Source organism: Nyctibius grandis, chromosome 26 (assembly GCF_013368605.1).
Source record: "Nyctibius grandis isolate bNycGra1 chromosome 26, bNycGra1.pri, whole genome shotgun sequence".
NCBI classification, from domain to species: domain Eukaryota; kingdom Metazoa; phylum Chordata; class Aves; order Nyctibiiformes; family Nyctibiidae; genus Nyctibius; species Nyctibius grandis.
In genome coordinates, this window is record NC_090683.1 from 906316 (window position 1) to 931576 (window position 25261).

Sequence of the window (25261 nt, forward strand, 5' to 3'; positions counted from 1 at the left end):
AAGGGTATAGGACTCATTATGAGATGCAGTGAGAAAGTATTTTGAGATTGTGCAAGACATGGGATGATTAGGGGAAGGAGCAGAGACAAGGAAAGGGAAGGATCAAGGCAGTTTGTCCTGGAGCAAGCATGGGAAGACAGATGGAGGCAGGAACAAGAGGAGCTGATCCCATGTGAACATGTGACTGATCTGTGTGCTGACCCGGCCGTGCCTGTTGCTCTGCCTTGTTTGTCCACCTGCCATTAGTTCGCTGGAAACACAGTTATGAAGTCCAGCTGGGACAGGGCTTAGGGCTTATCCTTCACCCTGTGCCTCCAAAGCCTCTGACCGTGGGTGTTGGACAGCTGTGTCAGCTACTGGAGCCACACAGGGTTCCCCAGGGACTGGCTGGAGCCCGCAATGTCTTCCCAGAGGCTTCCTGACAGCTCTCACTCACCTCAGACCTCCAGCCCCTTAGACACTCATCAAGTAGGAACCTGGCATCCCTTGAGGCTGTGGTCAGTGATCCCAGTCCAAGCTTTTACACTGTCTCTGGGGCCTCAACTCCAAAGTTCTGAATCCCATCAAACAAGCTTGTGGTCTCAACACTGTGCCACTGTGGGGAGCGCTTGAATGTACCTGTGACCTTGACTTCCCCTTCCCCTGTTGATGTGGAGCTTGAACTCCTGACTCCATGTGATTGAGATCCACTTTGGTGGATTGAGAACTGGCTGTATGGCAGAGGGTTGTGATCAGTGGTGTGGAGTGTAGTTGAAGGCCTGTAGCTAGCGGTGTTCCCCAGGGGTCAGTACTGGGTCCAGTTCTGTTTAACTTATTCATCAGTGACCTGGATGAAGGGACAGGGTGTACACCCAGCAAGTTTGCTGATGACACAACACTGGGAGAAGTGGCCGATACACCAGAAAGCTGTGCTGCCGTTCAGTGAGACCTGGACAGGAGAGAGAGTTGGATGGAGAGGAAGTTAATGAAGTTCAACAAAGGCAAGTGTAGGGTCCTGCACCTAGGGAGGAACAACCCCATCCACCAGTACAGGCTGAGGGTTGACCTACTGGAAAGCAGCTCTGTGGAGAAGGACCTGGGAATTCTGGTACACAACAAGTTCACCATGAGCCAACAGTGTGCCCTTGTGGCCAAGAAAACCAATGGTATCCTGGGGTGCATTAGGAAGAGTGTGGCCAGCAGGTCAAGGGAGGTTATGGTCCCCCTCTACCCTGCCCTAGTGAGGCCACATCTGGAGTACTGTGTCCAGTTCTGGGCCCTACAGTTCAAGAAAGATAAGGACTTAGGGGCAGGGGTCAAGAGGATGGGGCCAGACTCTTCTCAGTGGTGCCCAGTGACAGGACAAGGGGCAACAGGCACAAAAGGAAACACGGGAAGTTCCATCTGAAAATGAGGAAAAACTTTTTGTACTTTGAGGGTAACAGAGCACAAGAACAGGCTGCCCAGGGAGGGTGGAGAGTCTCGTTCTCTGGAGATACTCAAAACCCACCTGGATGCAACTCTGTGCAAGGTGCTCTAGGGGAACCTGCTTTGACAGGGGGTTGGACTGGATGATCTCCAGAGGTCCCTTCCAACCTCAACCATTCTGTGATTCTGTGATGACTTTATAACATTAGCAGGAACATTTTGAAAGCTCCCTGAAAGCCTGTAGCTGGAGGATGCAGTTTTAAATTGTATATCTGTGCTTTTACAAAACAACAACATGTGAAACCCCTTCTGGCTGTGCTTTCCTAAGTCAAGTTTTGCCTTAGCAACTCAGCACCGACTCCCTGTGTGTACAGGGCAGAGGAAAGCACCTGCTCAGGGTTCCTGGGCTGTCCTGGTGGGGAAAGTCAGAAGCCCGAGAAGAGGCGCCGGGTGTTGCATGTGAGCAGCGGCGGGTCCCTGCGGCAGGAGCGAGGGCTGCCCGGCTGCCCGTGGGCAGGAGGATCTCTGCTGCCCGCCTCCCCGGGCACAGCACAAAGGCGCTGCTCCTCGCCGGGAGCCCGCGGGGCCGGCGGCTGCAACCGCTCCTTGCCGGGCACCGCCGGACACCGACACCGCTCCGCTCGCCATTCCTGTCCCGCTGTGGCCCGTGTCGCGGGGATTTCTGTCTGCGGCCCGGGGGGAGCGCGGGGGGGAGCGGGGCTGAGCGGCGGGAGAAGGTTTGTGGCCGGTGGGCGGCTCCGGCGCCGCGTCGGGGGCAGCTCCCGGGGCTGCGGGGTGCGGGGGCTGCGGGGCCTCGGCGGGGCCGGTGCCGGTGGAGCGGGGGAAGCGGCCCGGGGCGCGGGGCCGGGCGGGGCCGGGCGGGGCGAGGCGGCCCCGGCGGGCGGAGCGGCAGCGCCCCCTGGCGGGCCCGGCCGGCGCTGCGCCCCCGCCGCCCACACACACGCCCGGCCCCGCCCGCGGCGGTTCGTGCCCGGCCGCAGCCCCGGTTCCTCTCTCCGTGTCTCCCAGGGCGCAGTAATACACCGCCGCGTCCCCGCGCCGGGGCCGGCCGAGCCACAGGGCGCTGGAGCGGCGGTCTGCCGCCACCGACAGCCGCCCCGACGGATCCGGCACTGCTTTATCTCCAGTGAAACCTGTTACAATGTGACGCGGTGCCTGGTCTGGAAGCTGACGATACCACTGGACATTCATGTTCCCCTGAACGTTGGGGTGTGAGCAGTTGATGCTGATGCCGGTGCCCTCCGTGGTCTCTGCCGACGGTTCCTGCTGCACCTGGGCTCTGCCTGCAGCCACTGCCGAGGAGACAAAGAAGAAAAACCCTCAAAAATACTTTCTGCCGCTGCTGTTTCCCAGAAGAAATCCCGCAGAAGCAGTGAGGAACATACAGAGATTATGAGGAGAAGAGTTTCCAGAGGGTGTTAACATGTTCACTAGCAGACGTGTCCATTAATAGTCGATGGAGAGATGAATGCATGAAGGATGGGTGGAAGGGTGGAGCCATGAAGAAAAAAGTGGGATAAGGAAAGAAAGAATGTAGCAAGGGAGAAAGAATGACTGCATAAGTTATATGGAAAGACAGAGAAGAAAGGAAGGAAACAGGGAGGGCTGGACAAAGAACAGAGCGATGGGTTTTCTGAGGGAATGTGGGATGGAGCAGAGGGAGGAATGGACGGGAGGATGGTTCGGGGCCAGAGGTCCGTGAAGAAGCCCGAGGGGACGGCAGCCCCGAGACACGTGCAGGGCCCACCCAGGCTCAGCCCCGACCCCTCGCAGCCCCGGCCCGGCCCCCGGGCACCCCCGCCAGCCCCGCGCACCCAGCAGCACCGCGGCCAGCCCCGCCAGCCCTGCGCCCCGGCACCGCCGCATCCCGCCGCTCCGCCGCCCGCGCCTCGCTGCCCCCCGCCAGCCCCGGCTCTCTGCTCCGCCCGCGCCGCCTCCTCTCCGCCGCCTCCGCTCCTCTCCGCCGCATCCCGACAGCTCCGCCCCGGGGCTCAGCCCTGCGCCGCCGCCGCTCGGGCTCTCGCCCGGCCTCACACTGCCCGGTGGCTCTGCACGGGCACAAGGTTGTCTCCTGGCACCTGGACTCTCCCCGGCCTCCAGCAAGGACTCCCCAGCCAGAAGAAGCCTGCACAGTGCCCGCTGCAGCCTGGGACAGCTGCAGGGCCTTGAGCCACGAGATGGAGCATCTTCCCAGAGCTGTGTCCCAGCTCAGGGGCTGCAAACAGCAGCCAGGGATTTGCAGTGGGTGGGAGTGAGGAGGCTGAGAGCCTCCCTTCAGCTGCCTCTGCACTCAGAGCATAATGCCATAAAGTCTTGTTGTTGCAAAGGCAGTGTGAGGACAGATGTGCCCACGGGCGTGCAGGGGTCAGGGAGGGCCGGGGTGGTGGGGAATCACAGAGTCAGAATGTAGTTTAGAAGGAACCTCCAGAGGGCATTGATATGAACCCTCCACTCATAAGAGATCCCATTTGCTCAAGGTCACATTTTGTGCCACCTTTAACACCTCCCAGCATGGAGATTGCACAAGCTCCCTGGGAAACCCATTCCAGCTCTCCTTATTTCTGTTAGTCTGTTGCTTCATCAAATTCCTCCATGTCTCAGCTGTCATCCATTGCCTCTACTCCAAGAAGTGACTCCCTGTCAGCTGGACCAGAGATGCACACACTTTTCTGTGCACCTCCTTAGGGAGCCAGCCCCCAGCCCACATGACTGCATGGGCTGGTTGCTCCATCACATGCAAAACCTTGCCCTTACTCTTTTTGACCTTCATGAGGTTCCAGTCAGCCTGTCCAGGTCCTCTGAACAGGAGCCGTGTCTGACAGAGTTAACGGCCCCTTCCCCTCGCTGGGTGTTATCCACAGACTTGCTGGCAGATCCCCACTTCCCACTGCTCATGGCCTTCATGAAAACATTAAACAGTGTTGGTCCTACTGCTAATCCCTACTGCTAGACCCCACTAATAAGTGTTATTCATCTGGGCTTTGAACCAAGATCACAACTCTCTGAGCCTGGTAGTCCAGACAATTTTCCACCCACCTTATCACTGAACCCATTTATCACTGATTTGGTCATAAAGGAAGTACAATAGAGGCTGTGAAAGGTCTTGCTAAGTTCTAGGTGCACACCTCCCCTGCCCTTCCCTTCTCCACAGTGCCCATCACCTCATGAGAAAGCAATGAGCTTGGCCCTCGGCTACACTAGAGCCTCAGCTCAGAAGCAGCTCCACAGAGCGGGGAACCAGCCCTGGCTGAGCTCTCCCAGCACAGCTCCGTGGCACTGATCTCCCTGAGGTCACTAAAGGGAAGGGGTAAAGCCCTCGACAGCTGCACTGTCTCTAAGCTGGACCTGAGCCCAGGCAGACAGACCTTCCGGAGGGCAAATGGCATTTACCCTCTGTGCACAGCCCTTGTCAGAAAGAGGGTCTGTTCTGGGCATGACTGCAGGAGAGCAGCAGGCTGTGGAGGGTGGATGCGGTCTCGATTCCAGTGTACCTTTCCTCCCAGAGGCAGTTGCTGGACACTCAGACTGATATTCCAGTGTGGGGCATGAAGGTCCTTGTGGGCTCAAGTCCAAAGGAGTCATCAGTTCTTTGGCTTTCCTGGAGGGGCAGGAATAGGAGGTCTCAGGAGGCAGGAGCTGCATTTCAGTGCCTCTTCCCTGGAAAGATCTCTAGGAGGCTGGTGCCGTGACCACTCAGCTGCACTCAGGCTCCTTCTGACCTGGGGAATTTGCTGCTCTGTGGTGCTCAGAGAGAGAGCAGTGGAGAGTGTCCCTGCCATGAGCAGCACATTCCCCCCGATGAGGGACACACACACAGAGGCTCATGCACACTGGCATGGAATTATACACAAATCTGTGCTCGCACGTGCATCCACACAAACCTGGCTGCTTACAAGTACACACGAGACAAGAACACACATAGGAACACAACAGACCATGGACTCTGCTGAGCTCTCGTGGGGACTGGGCAGTGTTAGGCAGGATGGAGTCAAAACCTAGGAGCACAACGCATACACCTGGGGAGGCAACAACAAGTGACCATAGGGGTGAGCTGAGGAGGGTGGGAAAGGGAAGAACATGGCACGTCCTAATGCACAGTAGCCCATGACATCCAGCTGAGGATTGCTGGAGCTTCTTCCTGAGAACAACACTTCAAACAGCCCCAAAAAGTGACCCAGGCTGATGTCACTTGCCTGCTCTGGTCACGTCCAGCGCTTGAGCTGAGTCTTCTGCCAGCACTGCTGCATTCCTGCCCTGGAAATCCTGGGGCCTTTCATCCCAGTGTTCAGAAGAAGCCTTCTTTGGGGAATGGGCATGGCCCAAACCTGGAAATGAAAAGGCAGCAGTGTTGGAAAGAAAAGCATGGCCCATATCATTAGCTGTGATGGTTTGCATTCGAGATGAGCTTGTCAGAAAATTGCTACCTCTGCAAAGGGTGACTCTGGTCCTGCGGCCATGAAGGGGAGGTATAAAAGGCAGCCCCAGTCCCTGCTCTCTCATCCCTTTCTCTTGCCTCCTTCTCATTGGGAACCAGGTGAGTGTGAAGCCCCGTCTCCACCTCTTCCAAAGTGAGATCTCTCCATGATGGCCTTCTGAGGTGATACTGGCTCTGTCTTGTGCTGGGTCTTGGAGCATCTTGCCACGGTAGAGAGACGCGGTGAGAAGGTCTGCTTAGAGAGCGGCTGGGATGTGGCTGAGAGGGCTTTTGGTTTATGAATTAAGAGAGGGTCTCTCTAGGACAGGCTGCTCTTTATAGGGTGATGACAATGGTGTGTGTCCTGGCAGAGCCTCCATCTGCCAAATCAGTAGGGCTCTTGGCTCCTTTGTGACAGGGTAACCAGGCTGCTCCTCACACCCTTGTGCTCTGTTTCCTCCCTGCTTCTCTCCCAGGTTCACCTCCACCCTTGAGCCATGTCCTGCTACGACCAGTGCCTGCCATGCCGGCCCTGTGGCCCGACCCCACTGGCCAACAGCTGCAACGAGCCCTGTGTCAGGCAGTGCCAGAACTCCACCGTTGTCATCGAGCCCTCTCCTGTGGTGGTGACTCTGCCTGGCCCCATCCTCAGCTCCTTCCCACAGAACACTGTTGTGGGCTCCTCCACCTCTGCAGCTGTTGGCCGCATCCTCAGCTGTGATGGAGTGCCCATCAACTCTGGGTGCTGTGACCTCTCTGGCATTTCCAGCCGCTACTATGGCAGAAGGTACCTTCCCTGAAAAACATGCTGGGAAAGCCCCAGGGAAACACCACGAGGAACTCAGAACATGGTGCTGGGCAAAGGATCAAGATTCTGGATGTGTTTTCAGCATAGCTGAATGGCTTTGCCTTTCTTTCCCTTTTCTTTTTTTGCTTCAGTTCCCCTTGGCAACAAGGTTCCCCCAAGGCCAGCCTGGTGGGGACCATCTGCCTCTTCTCCCTCTAGGAGGCAGCCACACAAACATCATGCAGCAACTTCTTCTGAGTCAAGGACTGCGGATTCTTGGCTGCCTCTGGGGATTCCTGCACTGCTGGCCTCCACTTGGAGTGACTTTGTTTCCCTCTTTTATTTCATTAAAGTTCTGCTTCATTTGAGCCTGGCCTCCATGTGGTCCTTCTCTCTGTGAACACTCCCCAAGATGCCAGAGGAGAAGGGTGGAAGGGGGTGAGGACACAAGGAGAACTTGCTCAATTCACAGAGAAATGGGAGTTTGAAAGACCCTGCAGTGGCTCCTGGTTTGGGCACCATCCCTTGGAGCTGAGGCAGTCATCCCTGGCTGCTTTGCTGCAAGTGACCATCAGGCCTTGCCTTGTTGTGTCTCTGCTCACAAATGCCCAGAAAGGCAGGAGACCCTGAGGGCTCAGCAGCCCCATGAGCTCTTGAGGAAGGATGTTCCTCTTGCTATGGCTGAAGCAGTGTTGGGGTGGCAAGAGTGGTAATGCAGGGAACAACCCTTGGGGTGGCTCCACCTTCCTCTCCCCTCAACCACCCAATCTAGGGCCCATGGCCAGCAGGCGCGGGCAGGAGTGGCAGGGAAAAGTCTCCCATGCTGCTGAATGCGTCGAGGCTGGAAATTGGAGCTGAGCACGTGAGAGCTGAGGGCAGTCGGCACAGAAATGGGGAGAGTGAAACAGTGTATTTCTGAGGGAGATCAAAGTGCTCTGACACAGGGCATGCAGGAGAACATGAGGATCAGCAAGGACAAGGGTCCTGGGTGCACTTCCCAAGAGAGCTGCAAGCGAGCACGAGCTCTTGACTGCTTCATTGTTCCCTCCAGAGAGCTTGTGCTCAGGAACTGGCTGAAACTCCGGGGGAAGAGGATATTTTTACATGTAAATCTCATCCCTTCTGATTGGTGGAAATGTCTCTTGGCAGCTACTACAGTCTCATATCCTATTTCCTGCATGAAAATTCAGATGTCTTGACAAAATTGTACAAGTGAAAGGATGGAAATCCCCACACCCATGTCCTGCATCGAGAGGGAATTATGGCTCATGAAGCATAGCTCAGAATGACTGAAGGCCAAAAGCTTTATAAGGGCATTTCACTTGCCTGTCTGAAATAATTTTTCCCTTGTCATATTGTTAATTATCATCATCAACAGCAGCACAGTTGGACTTCCTAACCCTACTCTATTAAATCTTGTAATACGCAGAAGGTACCGCAGGTCCTTCACAATGATGACAGCATCTGCAATTGTCCTTGCAGTAGAGGGAGGGATGGCATTTCTTCTGACAGTCAAATAAGCCCTTTTGCCAAAGCACTGTCAGAGCACTGCTCCTGGCTCTTGACATGACCTCTAGTTTGGCTGCTCAGCTGAGGCAATCTTGGAAAGGTAGAAAGGGGCACAGGATCCCTGCCCGTTTTACACTACAACCTAAGGGCATTGTGACCTGAGGATGGTTTGTTTCTTAATGGTGATTCAAATCATGCTGTGGCTCCGCTTTGCGAAAGGCAGGCACTGAGCTGTCTCAGCCTGTGCTTCCCAGTTCACTGCTGTGGCCTGTTTCTATGGCCCAGGTGTCTTCACCTACATGGGAGCCCCCTCAAAAGGGTCACTAGGCAGAGCAGTGACTGTTCTTGACATCGTTCTTACTCCCCTGCTCTACCCCTTGATTTACAAGGATGTGAAAGCTGCTCTGAGCAGGTTCAGGAGATGGTATTTGTCCACATGAAGGAAACAATGAGCAGGGTGCCATCACCCTCACCCAAACATCATTGTACATCAAGGAGTTAGTGATCCATGTAAGCTGAGGAGGCCCTGGCCTCTGCTGTGCTGTGCTACATGCAGAGCTTGGCCTTCAGGCCCGTGTTGTGCTGTACAGATCCCTTGGCCAGAGGACAAACTCAGCCACTCGATTGTAACCGATGAGCCTGTAGGCAGCTCCTGCTCGGTGCCAGTGATTGCACTACCTGGGTGCACTTGCCTGGATCTAGAAGTGCAGGAAGAAGTTCTCATGTGAACTTCCTTCGTGTTTAATGGCAGAAGTGATGAATAGAGCTGTTTTGTTCTATGAAAATCCTCTAAAAATTTGACTGACCAAAATGGGGTGACCCTTTCATGGACAGGATCTTTGTGGCATCCTGTGCCCTTATTGGAGCCGCCCATTTGACAGGACATAGCATGGGGCTCCTAGCATCTGAAGAATGTAGGATCATCTCTACTGCCTTCTCTTCCTTCATAGTCTTAGTCTAGTCTAAGAAATGTCATTTTAAATGATACTTTACAGAGTCTGGTGCCTTTCTTATGGGGGTCAAAAACCCAGCCCACCTGAAGTATTAACGTGTTTCAAGAAACACAGGGTAGGGCAAGGAAAAGGCAAGGAAAACTCATGCTGTGTTTGGTTGTTACTACTGTGCTTGAAGTGGACATGGGGATGTTTGGAGATGAAGCAGTGGCCCCATGTGAGACGCAGGCGCAGCAGCTCAAAGGGGTCTGGGCAGGAAATGGTGGGGTGGGGCCATGGGGCAGGGGCACAGGGGGTGGCATCCCCCCTTCTCTGCAAACAAGCCCAGGGAAGGGATGTTCCCTCTTCAGCACGGGGACAGGGATGGGGACAGGGACGGGCACGGGTGGGAATGAACACAGCCCTTATGTTCTGCTTGTAGGAGTGCTTGGGGTGGGCTTCGAGAGTACACCAATACATAACACAGGCCATGAGCCATTAGCAGGAAAGTCTTTTAATATCCAGGGGGGGGGAACTATTCCTTCCATGTCTGCTCAGCTCTCAGTGGGGAGGATTGTGCCCCCCACATTATGCACGTCCCTCTCTCCAGGACTGTTGCCTCAGAGCAGGACTGGCTGCCCCAGGGCACGCTGACGCCTCTGCAAGTAGTAAAATGTTGTTAGAAGCTGGGCTTGTTCCAGCGGACACATTTGCCTTTCAAGAACCCAGGTTGGCCTGTAAAGAAAGCGGCTGGGTCCTGCTGTAGGACTGTAGGTTCCTGGCCTTTGGGCACGGCTGTCCCTGATGTGCGTCTGCTGTGCTGCCTGAGGGGTATGGGCACAGCCCCCTGCCTTCCCAGGGGACTGTGACCCAGCACTGGGAGGAGTGCAGCCTGTCCCCAAGGTGTGAGCTGTCCCCTTACGCTGGTGACAACCTGCTGACTGCACCTACCCAGCAGGATGTTGAGGAGGCACTGGGGAAATGTTGGGGAGACTACACGAGACCACAGCTGGGAAATGAGTCTGTAGAAAGAACAGCTGCCAAATGGGAATGATATATTTCCATGCAGGCAAAGCCATGTCCCCACAAAATCAGTGTAGAAAAACAGCCCAAATAGGCTTGACGGACACAACGAACCCTCACCTGGAGCTGTCAAGCAGTGTCTGGGCTCAGAAAGCCCCACCACACTAACATCCCAGCGCTGAGCAGCCACTCTGTGCCTACTTCACAGACCTAGACCTGCCAGATATGTTAAGGGAGGGAGGTGGTGGGAGGCTGCAACCTTTCCTCCAGCTCAGCAAGATGGGTGGGACAGCAGTGAGCATGCAGAGCTAATGGCTGTATTCAGGGTACTAGAGGAGACACCCCCACTTCCAAGTTGCCCATGAAAATCATTCCTTTGTTTTATCTCATGCAGAAAGAGTATGTGGAGCCCAACATGACTGCTTCCCCTCACTGCATGCCATGCAGCAACAAGCATGAAGGGCTGGACTCCCCCTGCCCTCCAGCCACACCAAAGCTCCTCCTTGTGTTCTGCAACACACAGGGCATGGGCCTGTTTAGCCATCTCTGCACCACCACTGTTTTATCGGGCATGTGAATAGGGGGACAGGACACGTCTGCTGCTTCCAGCCATAACATCACTGCTGTTCTGTGCTTGCTCTCTTTGCTTTGTCTGTCTGTGGTGGGTTGACATTGTCTGGCTGCCAGGTGCCTGCAGCACCTCCTCCCCCTCCTGCTTCACTCACCTTGGTGTCTGCAGAGTTATTTCTCTCACTTTCTCTCACTCTTCTCTCCTGGATTCTGCACACCGCCTATCACCCTTCCTTAAATATGTTATCACAGAGGCACTACCAATGCTGCTGATTGGCTCAGCTTTGGCCAGCAGTGGGTCCATCTTGGAGCTGGTTGTTACTGTCTGACATGGGGGCAGCTTCTGGAGTCTTCTCACAGAAGCCATCCCTGCAGCCCCTTCACTACCAATTCCTTCCCAGGTTAACCACATACCTTGTCCTTACTCTTGTATTATTCTGTGCAGAATCTCTTTTGCATATCGGAACCTTGGCTGCAGCCAGCTCAAGGTTAACAGAGGAGGCTGCAGGCAGCTCCCTCTCACCACAGGCAATTACACCACCTGCACCTGCATGCAAAACACAAGAAGAAACAGGCCAGCACAGCAATTATAACTGGGAAATAAATAAAAAGAATGTATGAATATTCACAGGGCAGCCAAACTATTCTTTCAGCTGCTCTGTAAATTAATGTTGCTTCTGCATTTCTCTGCCTTTTGAAGAGAGGGTATTTGCCTTAAAGTGAGTCTAGAGACAGGTTCACTGCTACATCACTTCTGATGTCCCAGCCTCAGTGTCTGTAGCCTGAGGGGAGTCTGGCTTGTCCCAGACACACACCCTTCTGCTGCCCCATGAGTGTGTCACTGTGGCACCGCTCCCTTTGCAAGGGCAGGAGCTGGCCCCAGTCCCTTGAGATCAATGAGGTCAGGTGGGAGCTTCTGTTGCTGCAGGATTTTATTTCTTTTTACTCATAATATGGGAACTCTTTTTGGGGCTTCAGCAATGGAGAGTCTCTTCTGGAAGCAGTGGTGTTCCTCCTGATGCCCACCCTTGTCAGCTGTGCTCTCTTTCTCAAGGCCATTTGGGAAAACCCCTGGGACAGCCCACTGAGGCTGGAGAAAGAGCCTGAGCCTGGATCCGTCCTCAGGTAGCCACCACTGCTTGTCATTCCTTGTGATGTGGGGAGAATTGTGCCTGGGCAGTGTTGAAGCCCTCTGCAGCCCTGCAGAGCAACCAAAAGCAGGACATGAAATGCCCAAGGGACCCTAGACACAGTGGAGTGCAGGACACTGAGGGCTGCCATCAGTTCCCCATCAACGCTGCCTAGAGCCCGCTGAGATAAATAGGGGCGTGCAAAGACTCCACCAGCGCTGGCAGAGCAGACCCACGTCACTTGCAAGAGGCAGGCCATCCTGGGACAGCAGCAGGACAACAATCAAGCACTCTAGGCTTTCTCAGGTGAACTGGATGGTGCTTCATGAGCAACAGACCCCAAAGCACAGGGTGGGATCCAGCTGGAAAGTCAGCACCCTCCAGCTGAGCTTCCAGATCCAGTGCTGTGGTGGGGTTGCCTGAGAACAGGTCCCCAGAACCATTCCTGTTGCCTAAGGGAGGAAACAAGATCACTGAGATGTGATTACCAGCTGTTGGACAGAGAAACCAGCATGGACTCAGGGCCATAGGGGTTCCTCCCAGCCGAGCACTGGTGATTTTCCTGAGAAGGAGAAAACACATGAAAAAGAGTGGGACCATTCTCTGGCAGTGGATAAGTACAGGAAGAATTTGAGCAGAGAATCTCGCCCAGTGTCTGGCTGATGGGTCTTTTTCTCGTGCTGATGCCCACATGCAGGACAAGGAAGGGCTCTTCCCTCCTTGGGCTACTATGGCCACGTGGCAAAACCATAAGGGCAATTGTGCCTCCTACCACAAGCTTCGTTCTCCAGCTGTGACCATCAGTGGAGGCACAGGGAAAGGGAACAAGAAGACGAGCTGACAGGTTACTTTTCTTCAGTACTCACTCCGGTGTACCAGTGAGTTTAAGCAGTGGGCATTTCCAAGCCTCGTTTGGCTTCTTTATGGTGTAGCCTCCAAGTCAGGTTTCTTGGACCCTTTCCATCATCAAACACTCTGGATCTAGACACAGCTGTAAGTGTCACACTGGCAGGTGCTTCACAGCAGCACAGGCTGGGGAGGCAGAGGCCCAGCCCCACCACAGCCCACAGGTGCTGCTGCTGGGCAGGCTGAGCTCAGAGCTACATGCAAGCAGTGGCAGGGAGGGAACTGCTTCTCAGAGCACCCCCACATTTCTGTGCAGTGCTGCAAGCTGTGGGCACCAGTGTGGGCTCAGTGCACAGAAATAGGCAGCACTGTCCTGGAGCTCGGCATCTCTTACATGCAGAAGCACCTGGGAGGTCTCCACAGACAGCACGGAGGAGAACCTGCCTGAATCCACTTGAGGTTTCCATTTGTCCACCCTCAGTAGCATTTGAGGGGACTGTGTCTGGCGCTGCTGGTACCAGAAGATGTAGGACATGGAATAGCTGGTGGAGAAATTGCAGCGCAGAGTTGTGCTGTGTCCCACCTGGGTGGTCGTTTCTGCTGGGAACTGGAGCACAGAGTCCTTTTGGGCATGACCTGTAAAGCCAGAAAAGACTTTCAGCTTTGCCTGCCTGTGTACCTGTCCGTCTATGAATTCATCAGCTTTTCCAAGCCTGTGAAAAGCTGTTTTTCCCTGCACACTTCTTTCTGCAGGTTCTTTCCACTCCTCACTCCCCCAGATCATCCCACTTTTCAGCCATACTCACTGGTCTTTCAGGCCACTGATTCTCTCCGTATCTGCCTCTGAGCTATGTTAACTGTAGGGGGGTCTCCTTCAACAGCAGAAGACATGAGCTGTTCCTCTCCCACCTCTGACCACTTCTTCATGCTAGAACAGTTCCTCCATATGACACACCACATCCTCTGCCCTTGCCCTGTCCTTGCATGGCATTTCAGCTCTTCTTGCATCAAGTCAGCCTTCTCTGTTTGTCCCACAAGGTTTATGACCAGCCCTACAGAGACTGGTAGTGTTGTACCCAACACATCTAGGAGAGAAGCTCTATATGGTGCAACACTTTGTTCCATAGCATCTTTCTGTGTTTCAGGCTTCATATGCATTAGCAGCTCATTCAGGAATATTCCGTATGTGTAAATGTAAGGTGAGGCCTTATTCCTCCTTTGATGTCCATTATTCCTGACATCTCCGACATCATTTGCTGCACCCATCACAGCCCCTGCTCTCCCTACAGAAACACTCCCAGGTCCCCCAGGGACTCAGGACTCGCCCCTCCTCCTCCCTTCCACCACCAGCTCTGCAAACTCTTGCCTCATTCTCCCCAACCTGAAAGTTTCATCTCACCAAATTCTGCCAGTCCCACCAGTGCTGCCAGAAAAATCAGGACCATGTCACGCTCTTCCTTCATGGGGTGCCCAGGGACCTGCCAGCATGAGGGACTTGATGCTTGCAACTTCACCTCTTCTTCTGCCTCTGCCACATCAAAGCGGCCTCCAAAGCACAGCCCAGAGGGTGGAGCAAAACTCTCTCCCTGCTGCTCCAGGCAGGCCTCTTTGGGTCTGTCCCCCAGCCTCTACCACAAGAAGGCTCTTCAGAGAGATAACAGACTCAGGGTTTCAGTACTGTCCATCAAAGGGACAGGCATCCCTTGGGAACTTCTCCTGACACCAACCACCTAGCCAGCTGCACAGGTCTGCACCCAGCTCTGCAGGAGATGGAGAAGGCAGCGCTGCACCCACCCATGTCCACCCTGTCCCTGGGACTGTCTGCATGGGGAGAGGACCAGGCACACACTGAAGTGCCTGGACCCAGCTGTCACACACTCTCTCCCTTCACCTCTGGCCATAGAGGAGGAATCTGAAGAGAAACGTCTCTGTAAGGAGCATCTGCTGCAGAAACCAGCTGCACAGGGACAGACACATTCCCTCACTCTGGCAGGGAGAGGACATGGCAACACAGCTCTCTGCTGCACAGGCAGTCCCTCTGTGTCCCTTCACCTACTCACATTACCCACCACCTCCAGCTGCTTGTGCCACCCTGGGCCCAGAACCCCAATACCCAGGCAAGCAAAAGGGCTACTTGGTTTTAATGTCTTCTGCTGTCTGCTGCCTGGAGCAGGGCTCCTCTGCCACTTCACACCCAGGGCCCTTTGCTCTCACAGTTGGCAGGGACTGCAGGAAGCAGGTTGTTAGCACAGCAGCCCCCATTCATAACCCTCCTCCCACAAGGCCTTCAGGGTCCTCTTGTTCAGTTGAGGTCATGGCAGAAGGACAGTAGGTTGGCCATTGCTCTTCAGTGACTGCAAACCTGCCAGGACATTCCCTTGGAATACAACTAGAGCTGCCATAAGAGTCCCCAGCTGAGGCAGGGAAGAGGGCTGAGCCTTTCCTCTCTGCCTCTGAAGCCTGTGAACATGGACTTTCACAGTTGTGTCAGCTCCTGCAGCCACACAGGCCCCACTGGGGACTGGCTGGGCCCAGGACCCCACGCCAAGATGCCCCCTTCCAGCTCTCACCTCATACCTTCAGACCCATACGGCAACTTAGCAGATCTCTTTGTGGCTCACTCCTGAGGAGTCTCAGATGCGTCTTTCAACAAGTGCCCAGCTCAAGGCTCTCTCCTGTCTCCTGGACTTCAACACCAAAGGCTCTCAGTCTGAGGTTAAGGGGAGTTTTGTGCAACAAGCTCCATGTCCCAAACACCAGCCACTGTGGGAAACACTTGAAGGCGTCTGTGACAATCAGGATCTCCCTCTCATGTTGGTGCTGAGGTAGAACTGCTGGCTCTACAGGATGCGTTTCCAACACCAACAGGAGCACGGCAGAAGCGGCGTGTGGAGCTGGAGGACTCAGTGTGTAATTGTGTATCTGAGCCTGTTTACACCAGCAAGAAACCGCTTCTGGTTGTGCTTTCAAAGCAACGGCTTCTATTAGCACCGAATCAGTTGGGTCTCTGTTCTACCAGGGCCTGGCGATGTCAGTGGGGTGCAGGAGATGCCCAGCCCCTGCCCGTTGGGCGGCAGCAATGGCCGGTCCCTGCGGCAGGAGCGAGGGCTGCCCGGCTGCCCGTGGGCAGGAGGATCTCTGCTGCCCGCCTCCCCGGGCACAGCACAAAGGCGCTGCTCCTCGCCGGGAGCCCGCGGGGCCGGCGGCTGCAACCGCTCCTTGCCGGGCACCGCCGGACACCGACACCGCTCCGCTCGCCATTCCTGTCCCGCTGTGGCCCGTGTCGCGGGGATTTCTGTCTGCGGCCCGGGGGGAGCGCGGGGGGGAGCGGGGCTGAGCGGCGGGAGAAGGTTTGTGGCCGGTGGGCGGCTCCGGCGCCGCGTCGGGGGCAGCTCCCGGGGCTGCGGGGTGCGGGGGCTGCGGGGCCTCGTCGGGGCCGGTGCCGGTGGAGCGGGGGAAGCGGCCCGGGGCGCGGGGCCGGGCGGGGCCGGGCGGGGCGAGGCGGCCCCGGCGGGCGGAGCGGCAGCGCCCCCTGGCGGGCCCGGCCGGCGCTGTGCCCCCGCCGCCGACACACACGTCCGGCCCCGCCCGCGGCGGTTCGTGCCCGGCCGCAGCCCCGGCTCCTCTCCCCGTGTCTCCCAGGGCGCAGTAATACACCGCCGCGTCCCCGCGCCGGGGCCGGCCGAGCCACAGGGCGCTGGAGCGGCGGTCTGCCGCCACCGACAGCCGCCCCGACGGCTCCGCCACCTCTTTGGACCCTTTGTGACCGAACGCGATGAATGCGGGGCCTCGTCCCGGGAGCTGACGGTACCAGGAGATGTAGTCGCTGATCTGTAGGTTGGGGTGTGAGCAGTTGATGGTGATGCCGGTGCCCTCGGTGGTCTCTGCCGACGGTTCCTGCTGCACCTGGGCTCTGCCCGCAGCCACTGCCGAGAAGACAAAGAAGAAAAAAAACCTCAAAAATTCTTTCTGCCGCTGCTGTTTCCCAGAACAAATCCCGCAGAAGCACTGAGGAACATACAGAGATTATGAGCAGAAGAGTTTCCAGAGGGTGTTAACACGTTCACTAGCAGACGTGTCCATTAATAGTCGGTGGAGAGATGAATGCATGAAGGATGGGTGGAAGGGTGGAGTCATGAAGAAAAAAGTGGGATAAGGAAATAAAGAATGTAGCAAGGGAGAAAGAATGACTGCATAAGTTATACGGAAAGACAGAGAGGAAAGGAAGGAAACAGGGAGGGCTGGACAAAGAACAGAGCGATGGGTTTTCTGAGGGAATGTGGGATGGAGCAGAGGGAGGAATGGACGGGAGGATGGTTCGGGGCCAGAGGTCCGTGAAGAAGCCCGAGGGGACGGCAGCCCCGAGACACGTGCAGGGCCCCCCCAGGCTCAGCCCCGACCCCTCGCAGCCCCCGTGCCAGCCCCCACGCACCCCCGCCAGCCCCGCGCACCCAGCAGCACCGCGGCCAGCCCCGCCAGCCCTGCGCCCCGGCACCGCCGCATCCCGCCGCTCCGCCGCCCGCGCCTCGCTGCCCCCCGCCAGCCCCGGCTCTCTGCTCCGCCCGCGCCGCCTCCTCTCCGCCGCCTCCGCTCCTCTCCGCCGCATCCCGACAGCTCCGCCCCGGGGCTCAGCCCTGCGCCGCCGCCGCTCGGGCTCTCGCCCGGCCTCACACTGCCCGGTGGCTCTGCACGGGCACGAGGTTGTCTCCTGGCACCTGGACTCTCCCCGGCCTCCAGCAAGGACTCCCCAGCCAGAAGAAGCCTGCACAGTGCCCGCTGCAGCCTGGGACAGCTGCAGGGCCTTGAGCCAGCAGATGGAGCATCTTCCCAGAGCTGTGTCCCAGCTCAGGGGCTGCAAACAGCAGCCAGGGATTTGCAGTGGGTGGGAGTGAGGAGGCTGAGAGCCTCCCTTCAGCTGCCTCTGCACTCAGAGCATAATGCCATAAAGTTGTGTGGTGGCAAAGGGGTGTGAGCATTAACCCCCACTCACAACAGATCCCATTAGATCACGTTGCTCAAGATCACACTCAGTCCAGCCTTCAACACCTCCCACAATGGAGATTGCACAAGCTCCCTGGGAAACCCATTCCAGCTCTCCTTATTTCTGTTAGCCTATTGCTTCATCAGATTCCTCCATGTTTCAGCTGCCTTCCATTGCCTCTGCTTCAAGAAGTGACTCCCTCTCAGCTGGACCAGATTGTACGTCCATCTTCTGTCTCCTCTGATTAGGCACTTGTAGAAAGCAAGAAGGTCTCCTCTGAGACATCTCTTCTCTAAGACGAGCAGGCCCAGTTCTCTCACACTCTCCTCACACTTCATGTTTATCAGCCCCCTAATAGGCTTGGTGGCCTTTGTTGAATGCACTTCACTATGTCGAAATTCTTCTTGGACCAGGGAGCCCCAACCTGGACACAGTACTCCAGACGTGGTCCCATAGTGGGCCAGAGGGGCAGGGTCACTTTCCTGGACCTGCTGGTAATGCTTTGACTAACACAGCTCAGGATGGCTTTCATCCTGTTTGCTGCAAGGGCACACTCTGGTCCCATGTTCAGCTGTGTGTCTCCTAAAACCCCACATCCTTTTCTGTGGATCTGATTCCTAGGCAGTCAGTCCTCAGCCTTGCCAGCTGCAAGGTTGGTTCCTCCGTCACATGCAAAACCTTGCCCTTACTCTTTTTGACCTTCATGAGGTTCCAGTCAGCCTGTCCAGGTCCTCTGAACAGGAGCCGTGTCTGACAGTTAACGGCCCATTCCCCTCGCTGGGTGTTATCTACAGACTTGCTGGTAGTTCCTCACTTCCACCTGCTCATGGCCTTCATGAAAACATTAAACAGTGTTGGTCCTACTGCTGATCCCTACTGCTAGACCCCACTAATAAGTGTCAGCCATCTGGGCTTTGAACCAAGATCACAACTCTCTGAGCCTGGTAGTCCAGACAATTTTCCACCCACCTTATCACTGAACCCATTTATCACTGATTTGGTCATAAAGGAAGTATTTGAGAAGCTGTCAAAGGTCTTGCTAAATTCTAGGTGCACACCTCCCCTGCCCTTCCCTTCTCCACAGTGCCCATCACCTCATGAGGAAGCAATGAGCTTGGCCCTCGGCTACACTAGAGCCTCAGCTCAGAAGCAGCTCCACAGAGCGGGGAACCAGCCCTGGCTGAGCTCTCCCAGCACAGCTCCCTGGCACTGATCTCCCTGAGGTCACTAAAGGGAAGGGGTAAAGCCCTCGACAGCTGCACTGTCTCCAAGCTGGACCTAAGCCCAGGCAGACAGAGCTTCCGGAGGGCAAATGGCATTTACCCTCTGTGCACAGCCCTTGTCAGAAAGAGGGTCTGTTCTGGGCATGACTGCAGGAGAGCAGCAGGCTGTGGAGGGTGGATGCGGTCTCGATTCCAGTGTACCTTTCCTCCCAGAGGCAGTTGCTGGACACTCAGACTGAGATTCCAGTGTGGGGCATGAAGGTCCTTGTGGGCTCAAGTCCAAAGGAGTCCTCAGTTCTTTGGCTTTCCTGGAGGGGCAGGAATAGGAGGTCTCAGGAGGGAGGAGCTGCATTTCAGTGCCTCTTCCCTGGAAAGATCTCTAGGAGGCTGGTGCCGTGACCACTCAGCTGCACTCAGGCTCCTTCTGACCCGGGGAATTTGCTGTTTTGTGGTGCTCATGGAGAGAGCAGTGGAAAGTGTCCCTGCCATGAGCAGCACATTCCCCCCTGATGAGGGACACACAAGGACACCCAGAGAGAGGCTCCTTCTCATTGGGAACCAGGTGAGTGTGAAGCCCCATCTCCTTCTCTTCCAAAGTGAGATCCCTTCATGATGGCCTTCTGAGGTGATACTGGCTCTGTCTTGTACTGGGTCTTGGAGCATCTTGCCACAGGAGAGAGAAGCGGTGACAAGGTCTGCTTAGAGAGAGGCTGGGATGTGGCTGAGAGGGCTTTTGGTTCATGAATTAAGAGAGGGTCTCTCTGGGTCGGACTGCTCTTTAATGGGTGATGACAATGGTGTGTGTCCTGGCAGAGCCTCCATCTGTCAAATCAGTAGGGCTCTTGGCTCCTTTGTGACAGGGTAACCAGGCTGCTCCTCACACACCCTTGTGCTCTTTTTCCTCCCTGCTTCTCTCCCAGGTGTACCTCCACCCTTGAGCCATGTCCTGCTACAACCAGTGCCTGCCATGCCGGCCCTGTGGCCCGACCCCACTGGCCAACAGCTGCAATGAGCCCTGTGTCAGGCAGTGCCAGAACTCCACCGTTGTCATCGAGCCCTCTCCTGTGGTGGTGACCCTGCCTGGCCCCATCCTCAGCTCCTTCCCACAGAACACTGTTGTGGGCTCCTCCACCTCTGCAGCTGTTGGCCGCATCCTCAGCTGTGATGGAGTGCCCATCAACTCTGGGTGCTGTGACCTCTCTGGCATTTCCAGCCGCTACTATGGCTGAAGGTACCTTCCCTGAAAAACATGCTGGGAAAGCGCCAGGAAGACACCATGAGGAACTCAGAACATGGTGCTGGTCAAAGGATCAAGATTCTGGATGTGTTTTCAGCATAGCTGAATGGCTTTGCCTTTCTTTCCCTTTTCATTGTTTGCTTCGGTCCCCTGTGGCAACAAGGTTCCCCCAAGGCCAGCCTGGTGGGGACCATCTGCCTCTTCTCCCTCTAGGAGGCAGCCACACAAACATCATGCAGCAACTTCTTCTGAGCCAAGGACTGCAGACTCTTGGCTGCCTCTGGGGATTCCTGCACTGCTGGCCTCCACTTGGAGTGACTTTGTTTCCCTCTTTTATTTCATTAAAGTTCTGCTTCATTTGAGCCTCGCCTCCATGTGGTCCTTCTCTCTGTGAACACTCCCCAAGATGCCAGAGGAGAAGGGTGGAAGGGGGTGAGGGCACAAGGAGACCTCTCTCAATTCACAGAGAAATGGGAGTTTGAGACACCCTGCACTGGCTCTTGTTTTGGGCACCATCCCTTGGAGCTGAGGCAGCATCCCTGGCTGCTTTGCTGGAAGTGACCATGTTGTGTCCCTGCTCACAAATGGCCAGAAAGCAGGAGACCCTGAGGGCTCAGCAGCCCCATGAGCTCTTGAGGAAGGGTGTTCCTCTTGCTATGGCTGAGGCCGTGTTGGGGTGACAGGGGATGGGTCTGGGGCTCCAGAAGGTGCTTTTCATTGCAGAATGGCAAGAGTGGTAATGCAGGGAACAGCCCCTGGGATGGCCTGTAGCTGCTGCTCCACCTTCCTCTCCCCTCCAACACCCAATCTAGGGGCCATGGCCAGCAGGCACGGGCAGGAGTGGCAGGGAAAAGTCTCCCATGCTGCTGAATGTGTCGAGGCTGGAAATTGGAGCTGAGCATGTGAGAGCTGAGGGCAGTCGGCACAGAAATGGGGAGAGTGAAACAGTGTATTTCTGAGGGAGATCAAAGTGCTCTGACACAGGGCATGCAGGAGAACATGAGGATCAGCAAGGACAAGGGTCCTGGGTGCACTTCCCAAGAGAGCTGCAAGCGAGCACAGAGCTCTTGACTGCTTCATTGTTCCCTCCAGAGAGCTTGTGCTCAGGAACTGGCTGAAACTCCGGGGGAAGAGGATATTTTTACATGTAAATCTCATCCCTTCTGATCGGTGGAAATGTCTCTTGGCAGCTACTACAGTCTCATATCCTATTTCCTGCATGAAAATTCAGATGTCTTGACAAAATTGTACAAGTGAAAGGATGGAAATCCCCACACCCATGTCCTGCATCGAGAGGGAATTATGGCTCATGAAGCATAGCTCAGAATGACTGAAGGCCAAAAGCTTTATAAGGGCATTTCACTTGCCTGTCTGAAATAATTTTCCCTTGTCATATTCGTAATGATCATCATCAACAGCAGCACAGTTGGACTTCCTAACCCTACAGCATTAAATCTTGTAATAATACGCAGAAGGTACCGCAGGTCCTTCACAATGATGACAGCATCTGCAATTGTCCTTGCAGTAGAGGGAGGGATGGCATTTCTTCTGACAGACAAGTAAGCCCTTTTGCCAAAGCACTGTCAGAGCACTGCTACTGGCTCTTGGCATGACCTCTAGTTTGGCTGCTCAACTGAGGAGATCTTGGAAAGGTAGAAAGGGGCACAGGATCCCTGCCCGTTTTACACTACAACCTAAGGGCATTGTGACCAGAGGATGGTTTGTTTCTTAATGGTGATTCAAATCATGATGTGGCTCTGCTTTGCAGAAGGCAGGCACTGAGCTGTCTCAGCCTGTGCTTCCCAGTTCACTGCTGTGGCCTGTTTCTATGGCCCAGGTGTCTTCACCTACATGGGAGCCCCCTCAAAAGGGTCACTAGGCAGAGCAGTGACTGTTCTTGACATCGTTCTTACTCCCCTGCTCAACCCCTTGATTTACAAGGATGTGAAAGCTGCTCTGAGCAGGTTCAGGAGATGGTATTTGTCCACATGAAGGAAACAACGGGCAGGGTGCCGTCACCCTCACCCAAAGATCAACATATATCAAGGAGTTAGTGATCCATGTAAGCTGAGGAGGCCCTGGCCTCTGCTGTGCTGTGCTACATGCAGAGCTTGGCCTTCAGGCCCGTGTTGTGCTGCACAGATCCCTTGGCCAGAGGACAAACTCAGCCACTCGATTGTAACTTATGAGCCTGTAGGCAGCTCCTGCTCGGTGCCAGTGACTGCACTACCTGGGTGCACGTGCCTGGATCTAGAAGTGCAGGAAGAGGTTCTCATGTGAACATCCTTTGTGTTTGACAGCAGAAGTGATGAACAGAGCCGTTTGATTTTAAGAAAATCCTCTAAAATCTTGACTGATCAAAGCGGGGTAACCCTTTCATGGGCAGGATCTGCATGGAATGTTGTATCCTGACTGGAGCAGCCTTCCCCCCAGCGCTCTTTTCTTCTTGGGCTCAGCTTCACTCCCAACTTCTCTACCTCCTACATCCGAGTAGCACAAAGGGACCGGGAGTAGGGATTGCAGTCAGTTCATAATATATTTTCTCTACTGCTCCTTCCTGTTCATGCTTTTCCCCTGCTTCAGTGTGGGGTCTTTCCCACAGTTCTTCATGAACTCCTCCAGCATAGGTCCTTTCCATGGGCTGCAGTCCTTCAGGAATGGACTGCTCCACTGTGAGTCCTCCACATGACCACAGCTCCTGCTAGAAAACCTGCTCCAGCTTAGGCTGCTCTCCATGGGCCACAGTGTCTCTCAGGAGCCTGCTCCAGTGTGAGTTCTCTGTGGGCTGCAGCTTCCTTCAGAGCATCTCCACCTACTGTGGCATGAGGTCCTTCATGGGCTGCAGGGTGTATGTCTGCTCCATCGTGGACCTTCACGAGCTGCAAGGGAACAAGCTGCATCACCATTGTCTTCTCCATGGCTGCAGGGGAATATCTGCTCCAATATCTGGAACACCTCCTCCCCCTCCTGCTTCACTCACCTTGGTGTCTGCAGAGTTATTTCTCCTTTTCTCACTCTTCTCTCCTGGATTCTGCACACCGGCTATCACCCTTTCTTAAATATGTTATCACAGAGGCACTACCAATGCTGCTGATTGGCTCAGCTTTGGCCAGCAGCAGGTCCCTCTTGGAGCTGGCTGTTACTGGCTCTGTCCGACATAGGGGCAGCTTCTGGAGTCTTCTCACAGAAGCCATCCCTGCAGCCCCTTCACTACCAATTCCTTCCCAGGTTAACCACATACCTTGTCCTTACTCTTGTATTATTCTGTGCAGAATCTCTTTTGCATATCGGAACCTTGGCTGCAGCCAGCTCAAGGTTAACAGAGGAGGCTGCAGGCAGCTCCCTCTCACCACAGGCAATTACACCACCTGCACCTGCATGCAAAACACAAGAAGAAATAGGCCAGCACAGCAATTATAACTGGGAAATAAATAAAAAGAATGCGTGAATATTCACAGGGCAGCCAAACTATTCTTTCAGCTGCTCTGTAAATTAATGTTGCTTCTGCATTTCTCTGCCTTTTGAAGAGAGGGTATTTGCCTTAAAGTGAGTCTAGAGACAGGTTCACTGCTACATCACTTCTGATGTCCCAGCCTCAGTGTCTGTAGCCTGAGGGGAGTCTGGCTTGTCCCAGACACACACCCTTCTGCTGCCCCATGAGTGTGTCACTGTGGCACCGCTCCCTTTGCAAGGGCAGGGGCTGGCCCCAGACCCTTGAGGAGATCAACAAGATCAGGCAGGAGCTGCAGGATTGTTTTCCTTTTCCTTGTAATAGGGGAATTTTTTTGCGGGGCTGTGACAATGCAGATGTTCTCTAGTTTTTATATTACCCTTCACACACAGACTTGAGATGTGGAGAGGCTCAATGTCTGGAAAGGCCATGACAGCTTTGACTCCACTGTGGTTTGTCTCTGTCTTACAGTGAGAAAAGAGCTTATTGAACCACTGCCAAACCCTTGAGTTCACTAAAGCTGATGGGGCTGGCCAGTGACTGATTCATTGCCATGACTGTAGGGTCTGAAGAACTTGCCTAGAGGGGCTGGGAGCTGGTATCGGGAGTTCTGGCTCTCAGTGGTGTGTATACATGATCATGCTCATGTACACGTTCATCTGGCTGCGTTCATGTGTCCATTCACATGTACATGTGTGTGCCTGTGGTAAAGCACATGGAAACATGGGTGTGCACAAATATTCTCTGTGTGTGTGTTTGGGCAATTGTGTCCATGTGTTTTAGCACACGCATGCCTTCATGCAGGAGAGCGTGAATGTGTGTGACTGGTCTGCATATACGTAATCATGTGGGCATAAGTGTGTGCAGATGTGTGCTCCTATGTGTGTACATCTGTGTAGAGGAGCATGCACGTATATCTGTATGCAAGTGCATGCGTACAGGACCATGCATGTGTGTCAGCATTTGTCTTTACAAATCTGTATGTACATGCTGGTATGGGGGGGTGGCTGTGCATGTTGGTATGGACATGGGTTTCTCTGGAAAGATGTTTCATAGAATCATAGAATGGTTTGGGTTGTAAGGGACCTTAAGGCTCATCTAGTTCCAACCCCCCGTGCCATGGACAGGGACATCTTCCACTAGACCAGGCTGCTCCAAGCCCCATCCAACCTGGCCTTGAACACTGCCAGGGAGGGAGCATCCACAACTTCTCTGGGCAACCCAGTCCAGTGTCTCACCACCCTCACAGGAAAGAATTTCTTCCTAGTATCTAATCTAAATCTCCCTTCTTTCTGTTTAAAACCATCATCCCTCATCCTATCACTACTTGCCCTTGTAAAAAGTCCCTCTCCAGCTTTACTGCAGGTCCCCTTCAGGTACTGCAAGGCTGCTAGAAGGTGTCCCCAGAGCCTTCTCTTCTTCAGGCTGAACAGCCCCAACCCTCTCAGCCTGTCTTCATAAGAGAGATGCTCCAGCCCTCTGATCATTTTCGTGGCCTCCTCTGGACTCGTTCCAACAGCTCCATGTCCTTCTTCTGTTGGGGGTCCCAGAGCTGGATGCGGTACTCTGGGTGGGGTCTCATGAGAGCAGAGAGGGAGAATCACCTCCCTTGACCTGCTGGTCATGCTGCTTTCGATGGAGTCCAGGATACAGTTGGCTTTCTGTGCTGCAAGCACACATTGCCAGCTCATGTTGAGCTTCTCACCAACCATCACTCCCAAGTCCTTCTC

General features: G+C 54.9%; 1 protein-coding gene across 1 annotated transcript in view; it reads right to left on the reverse strand.

Annotated features, from left to right (window-relative positions):
- The window catches only part of LOC137673632 (M1-specific T cell receptor alpha chain-like), a 242080-nt gene extending 238786 nt beyond the window's left edge, over positions 1-3294 (reverse strand). The window contains exons 1-2 of the mRNA XM_068418557.1: positions 3243-3294; positions 2433-2720 (exon numbers count right to left, since the gene is read on the reverse strand). Coding sequence (XP_068274658.1) covers positions 2433-2720; positions 3243-3294 — 340 coding nt within the window. The remainder of the gene's footprint in view (positions 1-2432; positions 2721-3242) is intronic.
- Between the last annotated feature and the right edge of the window lie 21967 nt (positions 3295-25261).